General features: G+C 43.1%; 1 protein-coding gene across 1 annotated transcript in view; it reads right to left on the reverse strand.

The window, feature by feature from the left end:
• Positions 1–13,743, reverse strand: part of ITIH2 (inter-alpha-trypsin inhibitor heavy chain 2) — a gene marked incomplete at both ends in the record, with an annotated part of 34,250 nt that overhangs the window by 5,032 nt on the left and 15,475 nt on the right. Inside the window, 7 exons of the mRNA XM_080918040.1 lie at positions 2,705–2,842; positions 4,660–4,829; positions 7,021–7,160; positions 7,497–7,682; positions 8,707–8,888; positions 11,331–11,456; positions 12,179–12,347. Coding sequence (XP_080774166.1) covers positions 2,705–2,842; positions 4,660–4,829; positions 7,021–7,160; positions 7,497–7,682; positions 8,707–8,888; positions 11,331–11,456; positions 12,179–12,347 — 1,111 coding nt within the window. The remainder of the gene's footprint in view (positions 1–2,704; positions 2,843–4,659; positions 4,830–7,020; positions 7,161–7,496; positions 7,683–8,706; positions 8,889–11,330; positions 11,457–12,178; positions 12,348–13,743) is intronic.

The raw sequence follows: 13,743 nt of genomic DNA on the forward strand, positions 1-13,743 counted from the left end.
CCACGCTCCCTGCCATGACGATGTATTTCTAGAAAAATGAAATGGATCTCCTCCTTATGCTAGGCAGTGTAGCTCTCACCTTTGATAGGGTTGGAAGTGGATTGCAGATCTCCGTGTCATCTTTATAAATTCCTGAAATCCTAAGATTTATGGGCCAAGCACTAGTTACACTTTGTTGAACCCCTTGATATGAGAATCTTACTTTCTAACTATCCTGTGGCCATTACCCCATAATACAGGTGGGCTAACTGAGAGTAGAGAAGCCAGTGTATGGTCACACTGGAAGAGTTTGACCCCAGGAATGTCTGATCAGGGAAAGCCTTTTGTGTTGCATCGAACAACAGACAGTAGTCTTACTGGGGAGATCATTTTAAAATAGGCTGTCTTGTCTTTTTTTGCTGCAAAAGCTTTCCTTTGGAAAGTGACAGTGTGCGTGACTCCCTTGCTGGACATCATAGCATGTGTACTCTTGAGAGCCATTCACTGTGCAAGCCCTGCACGCTAATCTTCCACGCAGGGCCCCTACTCGGGAATGCATTATCATCAACAGAACAGCAAGTCATTCAGGGGCCCACGAAGAACCCTGTTGGAGATAAGCCACCTGAAGTCAGATGAGGCGGTTTAACATGGTCTCCTGAGTCCTTGCCGTTGCCCGTCACAAAACGACGCTTGGTGCATGTAGTAAACGGTCAGAGCCTTTCTTTCTCTTTCCTCTCCCTCTCTGCTGAACTGTGATGTGAAACGTAGGACATTGCACACACTAGGCACATACTCTCTCACATACTGACACCCTCAGCCGGTCTCTTGTGAGATGGGGCGTGGCTGTGTGTCCGTCCGTCCGCGCTAGCCTCACACTCACAGTTCATCTCGAGTGCTGGGAGTACAGGTGCCGCCCACCCAGTCTAGAGTTCGTTTTTAAACATCATTTTATTTCATTTTAATTATTTTTTGAGACAAGGTTTCCCTGCATAGCCTAAGTCAGCCGTGCACCTATGATCTTCTTACCTCAGCTTGGAGGTACCAGCTGTGTGTGTGTGTGTGTGTGTGTGTGTGTGTGTGTGTTCATGTTCTAGCATGTATAAAGAGTTCAGAGGATAACCTGTAGTAGTCTGTTCTCTCTTACCGTGCAGTTCCAGGATATTAGGCTTGTTAGCAAGTGCCTTTACCTCAGAGCCACCTCACTGGCCCATCTGAAGTTTGTTTTTGTTGTTGTTTGTTTGTTTGTTTTGTTTTGTTTTATAACAATTACTTTCATTTCAAACACCCATATGCTGCTGACCAGGGGGACCTTCCCTTAGGGCCTGCAGTGCCCTTAGAATGTCCAAAGTTCGTTCTCTTAAGAGAGAGAGACTGCAAAGTCACACATGCTCCAGGAGCTGATACGAAGTCTGTGAAGGCAGTGGCAGTCAGGGTTATGGGGTAAAGCAAAGAAACCTGGGTAAACTCTCAGCTCATTGGCTTTCTGTCAACTTTGACAAGCATTAACCACAGAGCTGGCACAACTGAGCTGTGTACCGTTTGTCTCCTGGCTTTGCTGTGGCTAACACTCCCGGTATGTTCTGATCACGGTGATAACAGTTGCCTAGGTTACTTCTCAGAGACTTAAAGACTTCACTTGTTAAAGCCACTGACTCTTCCCTTGGCCACAAACAGGTGTTTGATGGGTGACTGTATGATGCCAGAGGGCTGTCACTTCATCCTCTGATGATGCCAACACCTCCGTTTTCTGGATATGCATTTTACAAAGACCTCTGGAATCTAGTTGTGTGTTTGGAAACCATGGATCCCTCCCATCATTCCCCACATATTAATCACCGTTTCTTTACCCTATACATATCCTCAAGCCCTAGGGGAGATGGCTTTGAGACCTGTATCATGTTCCATGTCTCCCCGTGTTTGACCACAGTGTGAGTAAACTATCTTTTGCAAAGCTGGTCACATCAGTATTGACAGGAGGCATGTGGCTACCATTTCTGTAAACTCTGGGGCAACTGGAGGAGCTGCATTTACTGTTAAGTCCTCCGGGTGGCACCTTTGTCTCACACGTTGAAAGGGAATTTGTCCATTGTGCATTGAGAGTGTACAACGGTGCCTCAGTGCCCCAACTTTCCAACAAATACGTGTGCATTGGCTTTCAGATGATCACATCTATGATCTATGCCGCCTACACACACGTGACAATGTATGCATTTGAGTAAAAAAAAAAAAAAAAAAGATAGTCCCTATTCCATGATAACATTCATTTACTGAGCAACTAGTAAGTGTTTAGCCTGTCAAGGTTACTCATCAAATGTGAAGCCGTGCTCCACCAGCGCGTCCCCATGAGAAGAGCATCTCTTCTGTTCCAGAGAGTTCACTCCATACGGTTGGAAATAATGCACAGTGTAGGTTTGTCCCCATGCAAATTCAAATTCTGAGCCCTGCCTCTCAACACATGATGGCATCTGGACATCATTAGGTTTTCCTGATGTCAGAGAATGAGACCCTGATGCTAGGATTAGCACCCAACAGGGAGAGACACCAAACGTGCTCCAGCTATTTTGATATGGCACCGCGGTAGGCTAATTCATGGAGCTTTCCGCTCCCCGCAGAAGGCAACAGTACCTGTAAAAGTCAGCCAGTTTCTCAAGACATGGAGATTCTATTCATTTATGGAAACCCCCACAGGGTTCTGATGGGTTAAGAAGGGAGAATTGCTTGTTACCTCGGATCACATGAGGAGGTGGTGTAGACTCAAGCGGCTTTGCTCCGACTGCAAGCATGGCCGTCACTGGTGTTGGGGACGGGTTGGCCCATGATGGGATGGGACCCGAGGCGACCTTGGTACCATAATACAGTGCACCTGTGTAGAAGAACTCCCACCCATTAGTTCCTATGGACTCTTCCATAAAAATCGCACTCAACTGAAAGGATCTGGTGACTGCCTCCTCTTTCCCATCTTTCAGCTAAGGTTTTCCCTCTCTGTCATAAAAAAATGCAGCACTAAGCATCAAACCAGTGGTTTTTGAGCATGCACAGTAAAGCATTCTGTTACTGACCTTCAACCCACAGCACTCCCTTTTTATTCAGAGTCCCCTCTCCTCTTATTCCCTCTAGCACCACACTTCGAGAGCCTGTGGTCCAATTCTTCCAGTCCCTAGGACTATAAATGAATCTGCAGAGAAAGAACTCCTCTGCTGGGCAGAGTGACACATGCCTACAATCCTAGCACTCAGAAAGTGGAGGCAGGAGGACCAGGAGTTCAAGGCCATCCTTGGCTAAATAGCTGGTACCATCAAGCCCACTGGAACAAAACTAGAAACTCAGGAGATCATTGTTGGGAATGGCAGCCACACTCGAGACAATAAAAGACTATGCACCAAGGACACAGGAGGGAGAGAGTCTAATTGATTCAGTCTTAGCCTTAGCTATAAATATCCTTGGGCACTTCTGGAGACTGCATGGGGCATAGACCACAAATGACTTTCAAGGTGCTTTCTAGGCCCCTAGTTTTCATATATACCTTTCTTTTAAAATGTGTTTGTGTGTGTGTGTGTGTGTGTGTGTGTGTGTGTGTGTGTGTGTGTGTGTGTAAGTCTATGTGTATGTGGGTGCACATATGTGGAGAGCTCAGGGACTAACCTAGGAGCTGTCCACCTTGTGATTTAAGACTGAGACCTGGGAGGTCAGTGATTTAGGCTAGGCTAAAGGATAGGTGTGTGCCATTGTACCCCGACATACAGGGTGCTAAGTATTGAAATCGTGTCATTGCACCCCGACATACAGGGTGCTAAGTATTGAAATTGTGCCATTGCACCCCAACATACAGGGTGCTAAGTATTGAAATCGTGCCATCGCACCCTGACATACAGGGTGCTAAGTATTGAAATCAAACCCTTATGCTTGCAAAATGATTATGTTACTGACTCGGGCATTTCGCTAACCTTATTCCCTAACAAGTGCATGCCACTCCCCGGCTTCCCCACTAAGAGTCCCCAGGAACCAAGGCACCAGCTAAAATAGTGTAGTGCTAAGAAAAAAGGACTCTAGTGGCTCAGCGGTGACTTCTTTCTTAAGCAAAATGTTTGTCCACCCCAACTGCTTGTAACTCCAACTCTAGGGCATCTGATGTCCTCCTCTGGTCTGTATAGATACCAGCACATATGTCCTGTGAACTCACACAGGCACATAGTAAAAAGTACACTCACACAGACGCATAATAAAACAAACCATTAAAAAATGGTTGGAGAAGTACATTGGCAACGTATGCGTCTCTGAAGTTTTTTGGTTTTCTTTTCAAAATGTTATTTATCTTTCTTTTATGTGCTTGAGCACCTGCTTGCATGTATGTCTGTTCACCTGCATGGCTGGTGCCCACAGAAGCCAGAACAAGATATGCACTCTTAACTACTGAGCCATCTCTCTAGCCACACTTTTATTTTGAGTTGGAGTCCTGTTATGTAGCTGAAGCTAGTCATGAATTCACTATGGAGTTCAGAGTAGTCTGGGACATCAACTCTTCTAGCCTGGGCGTCGGAAATGCAGGGGTGCCAGGCTTTCATAACTTATCACACCAAACATAAGCTTGAACATTTATGGACACAAGCTGGGAGCCCAAGGTCGATGGGAGACAAGAGGGCCACTCTGCCTTGTTGCCGCAATGGGACCCAAAGCGCTGACCTGAGCAGCAGGAGTGGTCCTGTGGTGGGGAGTCGGCCAGCATGCGCTCATCCCCGGCGTCGTTCTCTATCACCATGGCCGTAAGCGGAGTCACGATGCGATGGTCCAGAGACATCTGCAGGATTGTTTTTGTGATTTTCCGTTTGGTGGCAGCTGTAGGAGCCAGACTTCTGCATTCAGAGGATAGATATTGAAGAGCATCTCCATATAACAGCGTGAACTTGGGCCCCAAACCTTTCTACTCCCCCTTTTGATATTCTAGGCAGAATGAGGGTGCCTAAGGCAAGAGAAAAACAGAACCAACTGGCTTCATGAGCCTTAGTATTTTATCGAGCCATGTGGTCTATAGGAAATACTTTCTAAAATTGCGAATTGTGTTCACTTGTTTTATGCATGCATGTATGCATGTATGTATGTATGTGTGTATATATGTGTGTATATATATATATATATATATATATATATATATATATATATATATATATATATATATATATATATATACACACGTGTGTTATAATGCCTGCTATCATGTAGGAGCCCAAGAACAGACTCAGGTTGATAAGCATTGTCACATGTACTTTTATCTGCTGAGCCACCTCACTGCCCCTCAAGGAATTAGTTCTAAAGACTTTTATTTTTTTCAGAGTAGTTTTAGGTTCATGGTGAAATTAAGTAAAAGGTACTGAGATGATCTCCATGTATCCCACCAACCCAGTGGCTCCTGGATTACAGATGTCTTGTACCAGGGAGGTACATGTGTGAGAACAGATGAAAGATAAACAGATGTAAAGCACTTACATAGGTAAGTGGTTTCCATGGAAATTTACTTGTACAGCCCGTGAAGAAATAGACGAGACAGACCTATCATTGCAGAGTCCTATGAAGTAGTTCCTCTGCCCTAAAACATTCTGTTCTATCCATGGCCCCAAATCCTAGAAACTATGGATCTTTCTACAGGGCTTAAAAATCAACATTTAACTTCCAGAGCAGCTTCTCTACGCTTTTAGGTATAGCCAATGTACTTCTGCCCAAGGAGCAGGGCTGTTTCTTCCTTTCTTCAAAACCTCAGCTTATAGCCATGTGTGTTTTTTAAAAATACAATCTTACTGGCATCAGGGATCTTCTCTGTGAGATCCATTATATGATGGTTCATATAACCTAGTTCAATGACCTTGGTCCATCTTCCCAAGAGTCCTATCCAAGAGGCGAGGTAATGCAATGGCAAACTTTAGCAAATATCCCCCATGAAACCCTGGTGCGTGTGTGCAAGTGTTTTTGTAACTACAGGATGTTATGTTAGAGATTTGAAAGACCATTCAGCTGAGAAGCCAGTGACATCATAAATATCAAAGAGCTGTTCCTTGGGGGGGACATTGTAATCACACAGTCAAACATTTTTCCTCAGACCTAGTTTTCAGGAGGAAATGCAAATGGATTGTTGACATGCACAGCAGTATGACTGAATCTAACAGTCATGAGGCTGAGTGAAACCAGAGATGGGTTGTGTGGTTATGAGAAATTTAGCAACAGACAAGACCAATCAATGGTGATACAAGCCAAAAGCAGTGGCTTCCTCTGAATGTAAAAATGGAGAGCAAAACAACCTTCAGTAGTTCTACATTTACAGCAGGGTGGCCATAGATGAACATGATATAGAGACAGAGATAGGAGACCTTAATAAGAATAGTTATAGATATAGGTATACACACATATATATGTATATATAATCTTCAATGCACATATGTATATGTACATATATATCCATTAAGCTACATACTTAAAATCAATGCACTACACACATCTTATATATGCTGCATTTAAATGTTAGACATTTAAACTTTTTAAAATGTATATAGGTGTTTTGTCTGCATGTATGTTTCTGTGTACCATGAGTGTGCAGTGCCCCACGGATATCAGAAGACAGTACTATATTCCCTGGAACTGGAGTTAGAACTGCCACGTGGATGCTGGGAGTTGAAGGAGGAGGTGGAGGACAATGAGGAGAAAAAGGAGGAGGAGGAGGAGGAGAAGAAGAAGAAGAAAAAGAAGAGGAGGAGGAGGAGGAGCAGGAGAAGGAGAAGGAGGAGAAGAAGAAACAACTCAGCTTTCATTAAGTGCTGTGAACAAGTCAGTAAAAATCCATTAATTTGGTTCCAAAATACCTTTCTTGGTTCCAAATACTTCTTGCTCATGATTACAAATGTTTCACATGTTGGAAGTGTGGGAATTGTACCCAGAGTCTTGTGTGTTCTAGGCGAAGGGTTTCACACTAAGCTAAGTCCCCAGCCCCCACTTTCAAATATTCTAGATGGACATTTCATGTTTATACATTCATGGTATACACTCTTCTTGCCTTACCTCTCTGTTAGCAGTTGGTTGATTGTGAGATAGGCCCATAGCTTCTTGGTAAAGTCAGGATCTGCATGCTTGTCTTTTGATAGAAACTCCTCCAAGTCATCCATCTGACTCAGGGTTTCCAAGACCAATTCTGTGTGAGCCTGAACAATGGAAGCATCAGTTGATGGACATCCAGGGGTCAGAATTACAGTTAACTCATATGCTGTAAATACACTTTGGGTTTGTACAAGAAAGAAAGTGTTTGGCTGAATAGGCTTAGAGCGAAAAGTCCAGAGACTGGAGTTGGGTTTGGGTGGGAAAGTGAGGTTTTATATCATGGTTGAAAAGATGGCAGAGATGTGTCACACCTTCTCTTTGAACTCTTGCCTCTGTTCTACAAAAATGCTTGGGGATGCAGAATGTTAGCTTGTCAACAGAGACTGAGGGCATCAGGGGACCAGTTAGTACTTTTAGAATGAGCAGGGAAGCAAAAGTACCGAGGTTGCAGTGATGATGCTCTGAACGTCCGCCAGTTTGCTGGCATCCAGTTTCCCTGCCACCACGATCTCGGACCCTCCGAAGTAGTTGTGGAAACTGTTTTGGGTGACATCTGTTACTGATGCCTGAGGGTAGTTGAACTGAACATTTCTGAGCAGCGGAGTAGAGACCTGGTTGTAAAATTTCTAGAAGTCATAGGAAAGAAAAGTAGACACAAATAGTTATTTTCACACAACTTTGTAGATCTAAAGTATTTTTCTCCCTGAGGTATCTCAGTATGTAGCAGATACCTCTTAATTCATTTGCATGGATCTTTGGCATGATGGACACCTATGGTTAGAAACTCTGCGCAGGAAGACAAAGACACACTGTTAGGAAATTATCGACAACTTAAGAGCCAAAAAATGTCTCCCCTCTTTGTTATGATAAAAAATGAAAGCTGTGGGCATTTATAATAAAAACCATCTGGGTTGAAATAACCCGAATCAGAACCATATCTTCTAGGAAGCCCAAGCTTCCAATGCTGTTCCTGGCACTGACATAGTTTGGTTGTCCATTTAATAAACACCGGAATCATGAAAAAGATTAGGAATTATTTACTAGTTTCAAGTCAGTCACCCTTCCTTCCTTCCTTTCCTCCTTCCTTCTTTCCTTCCTTCATCCCTTCCTTCCTTTCTTCCTTCTTTCTGTGAGAAAAGTAAATAAAAAGGTAACTGAGAATGAATGTTGAAGCCCCTTGGGAGCCCTGTGGGAAGCCCCATGGCTTCAAAATGGGCGTTCTAACTGTACTGAACTTCGTGGAGAGGTATAATGTACAGGACTGGGAAACTGCTCAGTGGCTTCCTTAAACTAACTGTGAGGGTTTTGTGTGTCAATTAGAACAAAGTGATTTTATTTTAAAATCCAATAAAACAAATAATAGTGTGTGTATGTGTGTGTGTGTATATGTATGTGTGTGTGTGTGAATAGTTAGCCTTAGGTGGCCTGAACTTGCTGTGCACATAGTCTTGCCTTGAACCTACAGAGATCCACTTGCTTCTACTTCCTGTAAGTTGGAATTAAAGGCATTTGTCACTATGCTACCCAATCGGTATCTCCTCTTATTTAAGGAAGCTTAAAGGGCACAGTTGGAGACACGTTCAGCAGTCTTCTGAGGAAATCGGCGTGAGCAACGGGATGATCTTCAGGAAGGGAGACCAGGAATGTCACCTTGAGCTGGGACGATGTGTCCTGGTTCCCGTAGATCCGTTGAGCAATACCGCGATTTTCATTGGACAGCCTCTTCAAAAAATCATAGTCCACATCGAATCCGATTCCCAAACTAAACAGGGAGATGCTGTCTTGGATGTTCTGCTTCACGTTTTTCTGAATTTTGGACAGTTTTAGTTCACCTGGAATTGGAGGTGACAGGAAAGCAAGAGGAACCAGTAAGAAGAGGTTAATCTTCAAAACTGATCAAAGCGAAAACTGCATTTACCCTCCGATCCCCTAAGCCAAAATTTAGAACTTTTAAAATGGATGCGCTATTTCATGAAGATCTGACATGGCGGCGGTGGTGCCTAGCAACATTCCTGGAGTATAGTGACATATTAGAAACAACTCAAAACAGAAACTTTCGTTCGATCATCGATCATGGTGCAGCTGAGCTGGGGAATTCTGTGCAGCCGCCCTAGGCATTCATAGTCCACAATCTCAACAACATTCCCATGTTTTACTAGCATGTATTATTTTACATAACAGTGAGTTCTATCTTTGTTACACTTCCCATTCCTGCTGATCCTCTTTGTTCCTTCCAACTAGCCTCTCTCCTACCTTGTTGTTCGCAGACATTGTGTTTTCGTTTCTGGTGGACAGCAAGCGGTATGTTTATGTGTGTGCAGGTGCACAAGCCTCAGACATGCATACAGGAGGCCGAGGGTGACACCCGGCTCTTCCTGTATTGTTTTCCTTATTGCTTTGACGCAGTGTCTCCCACTGAACTGGAAACTTGCTGCGTCAGCGATGCAGGCTGGCCAGCAAGTCCTTGAGACCCTCCTGTCTCTGTCCCCACAACACTGATATTACAGGGATGAAAAGCCATGTCTAGCTTTTTTTTTGTTTTAAGACAGGCTTTCTGTGTGTTTCCTGGAACTCATTTGAAGTGTAGGCTGACCTCAAATTTAGAGATTCTCTTGCTTCTGGATTAAAGGTGTATAGTATCCAGGCCACTATATCCGGTTTTTTAAGAGCATGGGTCATGAAGAGTCAAACTCAGATCTTTATGCCTAGTGACCTTGGAGGTCAGAAGAGGACATCAGACCCTTTGGAACTGGAGTGATGGTGGTAAGACACCTTATACATCCTGGGAACCAAGCGGGGGTCCACCTCAAAGAGCAAGTGCTTTTAACTGCTGAGCCATCTCTCCAGTTCTTTAGAGGTATTTTTTTAATATTTATTTGTTTTATGTATGTGTGTCTTCAGACATACCCAAAAAGGGCATTGGATCCCATTACAGATGTCTGTGAGCTACCATGTGGTTGCTGGGAATTGAACTCAGGACCTCTGGGAAAACAGTCACTGCTCTTAACTATCTCTCCAGCTCTGAGGGTTTTTCTTTTCTTTTTCTTTTTCTTTTTTATAAAAAAATCAAAGTAAATGCATGTAGGGTATTCTTACATGTAATTTACACATTCTTACACACACACACACACACACACACACACACACACACACAAATATATACATAGAGTAAAATAGGGATGTGCTAATGCCTAAGAAAGCTAGTAGCCAGAGACTTACTCCAGTGCAGAAACTGAGTGATTAGGAAATATGAGTAACAGGCATAATGTGTGTGTGTGTGTGTGTGTGTGTGTGTGTGTGTGTGTGTGTGTGTGTGCGTGATTTCCTTTTATTCTTTACGATATTATTCAAAACTTGCATTTTAACAGCTACAAGATATAAATGGAGAAAAGAGGGTCTCCACCACAAATGTGACAACTGCTCAGGTTGGTGTCAGTGCTAATGAAAGGGGATGCCCCTCTTCCTTCTGAAATTCCAGTTTCCAGCATGATAATTGCCTCCCACACTTGTCTCTTATCCATCTGCACAGCACAGGTTAGACACCATTCATGTGCATGTGGCAAAGCATCCATGGCCCCACCACCATCCAATATCTCTAATTCTCGTCAATATGAAGGCACACATAAAAATAACAGCAGGTAATAGAAGCAGGGAGATGCTGAAACCATTTTTGCAGATAAGGAAAAGTAAGTGATTTATTTAAAGGTTGTCCAGGCCAGCAGTCTCCTGTGGCAGCAGGAAGGGAAGCAAAGAACGATAGAGACTACATCCCTGTGGGGCTGAGGTAAATACAGACTGTGCTCGGCTCCCATCTACCATCTTCCCAGACCTAATGTTGAGGGAATGAGGCATTTACCTGCATTAGCAGCTCTGACAATATAGAAGAGAGAGAAACCTGTTTTGTGTGTGGCGGAGGGGGAAATGAGCATCCAAGAGCAACGCTTGGGTAACAATGCCACTGAAATGGTGCCCTACTCTGGTTTTGCACATTTCTATACATGTCTTTCCTTTGACTTCCGTTCTTATTTCCATTCCCATGCCTTCCACCTTCGCCTTAGCTCTCTTTATGCAAAAGCAAATCTTCCCACACAATTTTTTTTTTTTAAAGATTGCTCCTGGGGGCTTCTGGGTCAGGAGACCTCCTTGCAGAAGCCAGGGTTTGCAATGTTTTAGAGATGTGCATATATGCCATTACAGTTCCCACATTAAGCAAATAACATTCCTCGAAGCAACACTGAAAACATTTGTCAACAGGAAGCGGAAGCAATACTTGCCCACTGTCGGATCCCCGTCGGAAACCAAAATGATCAGCGAGACTGAGTCGGGGTTCAGCAATCCCATGTTATTGGCTTCATTCAAAATGAAAATTGCTCGCAGCAGTGCCTCGTTGATATTTGTACCTGTTAAAATAAAATAATGTGCTCACACATGTACACACACACACACACACACACACAGGCACATGCCCTCCATAACTTGGATTCAGATTCATCTGTCTACTAACTTATTATGCATAATTTGTTCAATATTAAATTCTCTTGATTGCTTTCAAAGTGACAAATTTCTTTATCAAAATCTTACAATGCAGTAAATAATTAACTTTAAACTATCCGCTTAGAGATTAATAAGCCTGTCAGTGTATTGCTCTGTCATCTTGTAAGGCAACAACATAAGGAATCAAAATGACCTTGCTGAAATGCTGTGGGAGATATTTATATTTTACACACACACACACACACACACACACACACACACTCACATACATTACATAGTTAATAAGAAAGCCTAGAATGACTTTCTAAACATTTTTTTGGGTAAAATGTTTAAAGACATGTGTGAGCTGTATTGTGTGTTACTATTTTCCAACAAACACTATTTATTTAAAAAACAATTAAATATTTAAAGAAGACTACAACATTTACGGGTTTTACTGTGCTCCAGGCTGGTCTTGAACAAGCTGTAGCTCAGGGGGACTCTGAATTTGCACTTCTTCTACCTCATTGTTCTAAGTGCTAAGGTTAGAAGACCTGTCACTATGCACAGCAGGGGCTATGAGTCCTGTGAGAACCTAGACTGAACCTTTTAAAAGTTTCGCTGTATGCTTTGGAGCAAACCCACTTACCTCCACTAGGCTGGATTTTCTCAATGTATTTCTTGGCATCTGCAATTTGTGTTTTAGTAGCTGAAACTAAATCATTTCTCCAGGTTCGAACATTGTGGTTGAAATCAACCACAGAGAATTGGTCGTCTGTTCTTAGGTCATCCAATATGGTCTTCATTGCCTCCACAGTCTATTTCAAAAGAGAACCAAATGATGTCTCATTACATACAATTCAAGCCAAAGGAGAAATCAACAGGTCCACCACTAACCCTGTTCATTGCCCAAGTAGTGACTCAAGCTCAACACTTATTCAGCCAACACAGACCTGCCCCTTATGTTCTGAGCATGTATTATTGGACAATGGATACTCAGTTTTTCCTATATTCTTAACTACACTAGTTTGGTTACTCCTAATTTAAGAGTAAGCAGCACAAATACTTCCTTGGAGCTGCCGGACACACAGTCAGTACTTCACTTCACTGAGTGAAGAAAGGAAGACAGAAAGGAATGGTAAAATAAACATTTGTTTTAGAATAACAATGCTAACTGGGGCCAACTTTTTGTTAAAAATAGAGGACAATAAATGGAGTCGTGTGTGTGTGTGTGTGTGTGTGTGTGTGTGTGTGTGTGTGTGTGTGCTATACATGAACATATGTATGTGTGCATGTGGAGGCCAGAAGTGAACCTAGGGTGTCATTCCTTAGGTGACATCTACTTTGGTTTTTGAGACAGGTTTTTTTCACTGGCCTAACCTTTGCTAATTATGCTAGGCTATCTGGCCTGTAAGACTCAAGAACCTGTCTGTTTCTGCCCTTCAGTGCTGGGATTACAAAACCATACTTGATTTTTTTTTCACATGGGTTTTGGGGATTAAACTAAAGTCACCACTGGTACGCAGCAGAGATGTTGGCAATTATCCTGTTTCCTTATCCCAGATATAATTTCTAGCTGTCACAACTAGCATGGAGGTTGTACTACTGCAGTCAGGTGGGTCAGGTCATGGATGATGCTCAACTTTACAAATGCACAGGTACCTCCCTTGGGAGGCAGCTGGGGGAGAGGGGACCACAGCAGATTGTCAACTGCAGGATCTGTAACACAGTGGAAGCTCAGGTGACCAGGGATCATTCAGGATACTGATGTCTTTTGTGCTGTTACAGAATAGTAATCACATAAGGTGGTCAAAAATGGCTCCAAATAAAGAAATAGTTGATTGTTCAAGTTATTTGGCTTAATGGGTAAATTAAGAAATTATTGCTGGGTAGTGGTGGCACATGCTTTTAATCCCAGCACTAGGGAGACAGAGGCAGATGGACCTCTGACTGTGAGGCCTGATCTACAGAGTGAGAAGACAGCCAGGACTACACAGAGAAACCCTATCTTGACAAAATGAAGGAGGAGGAGGAGGAGGAGGAGGAGGAGGAGGAGGAGGAGGAGGAGGAGGAGGAGGAGGAGGAGGAGGAGGAGGAGGAGGAGGCGAGAAAAAGGAAAAAAAGTAGAAGAGAAATTACCTTTTTATTGTTTAGATTTGTTTCTATTCTATTTATCAAGGACAAGCCTATGTTTACCTTTGAACTAGAAGACTT

The sequence above is a fragment of the Micromys minutus genome, assembly GCF_963924665.1.
Source record: "Micromys minutus genome assembly, chromosome: 6".
Taxonomy (NCBI): Eukaryota; Metazoa; Chordata; class Mammalia; order Rodentia; family Muridae; genus Micromys; species Micromys minutus.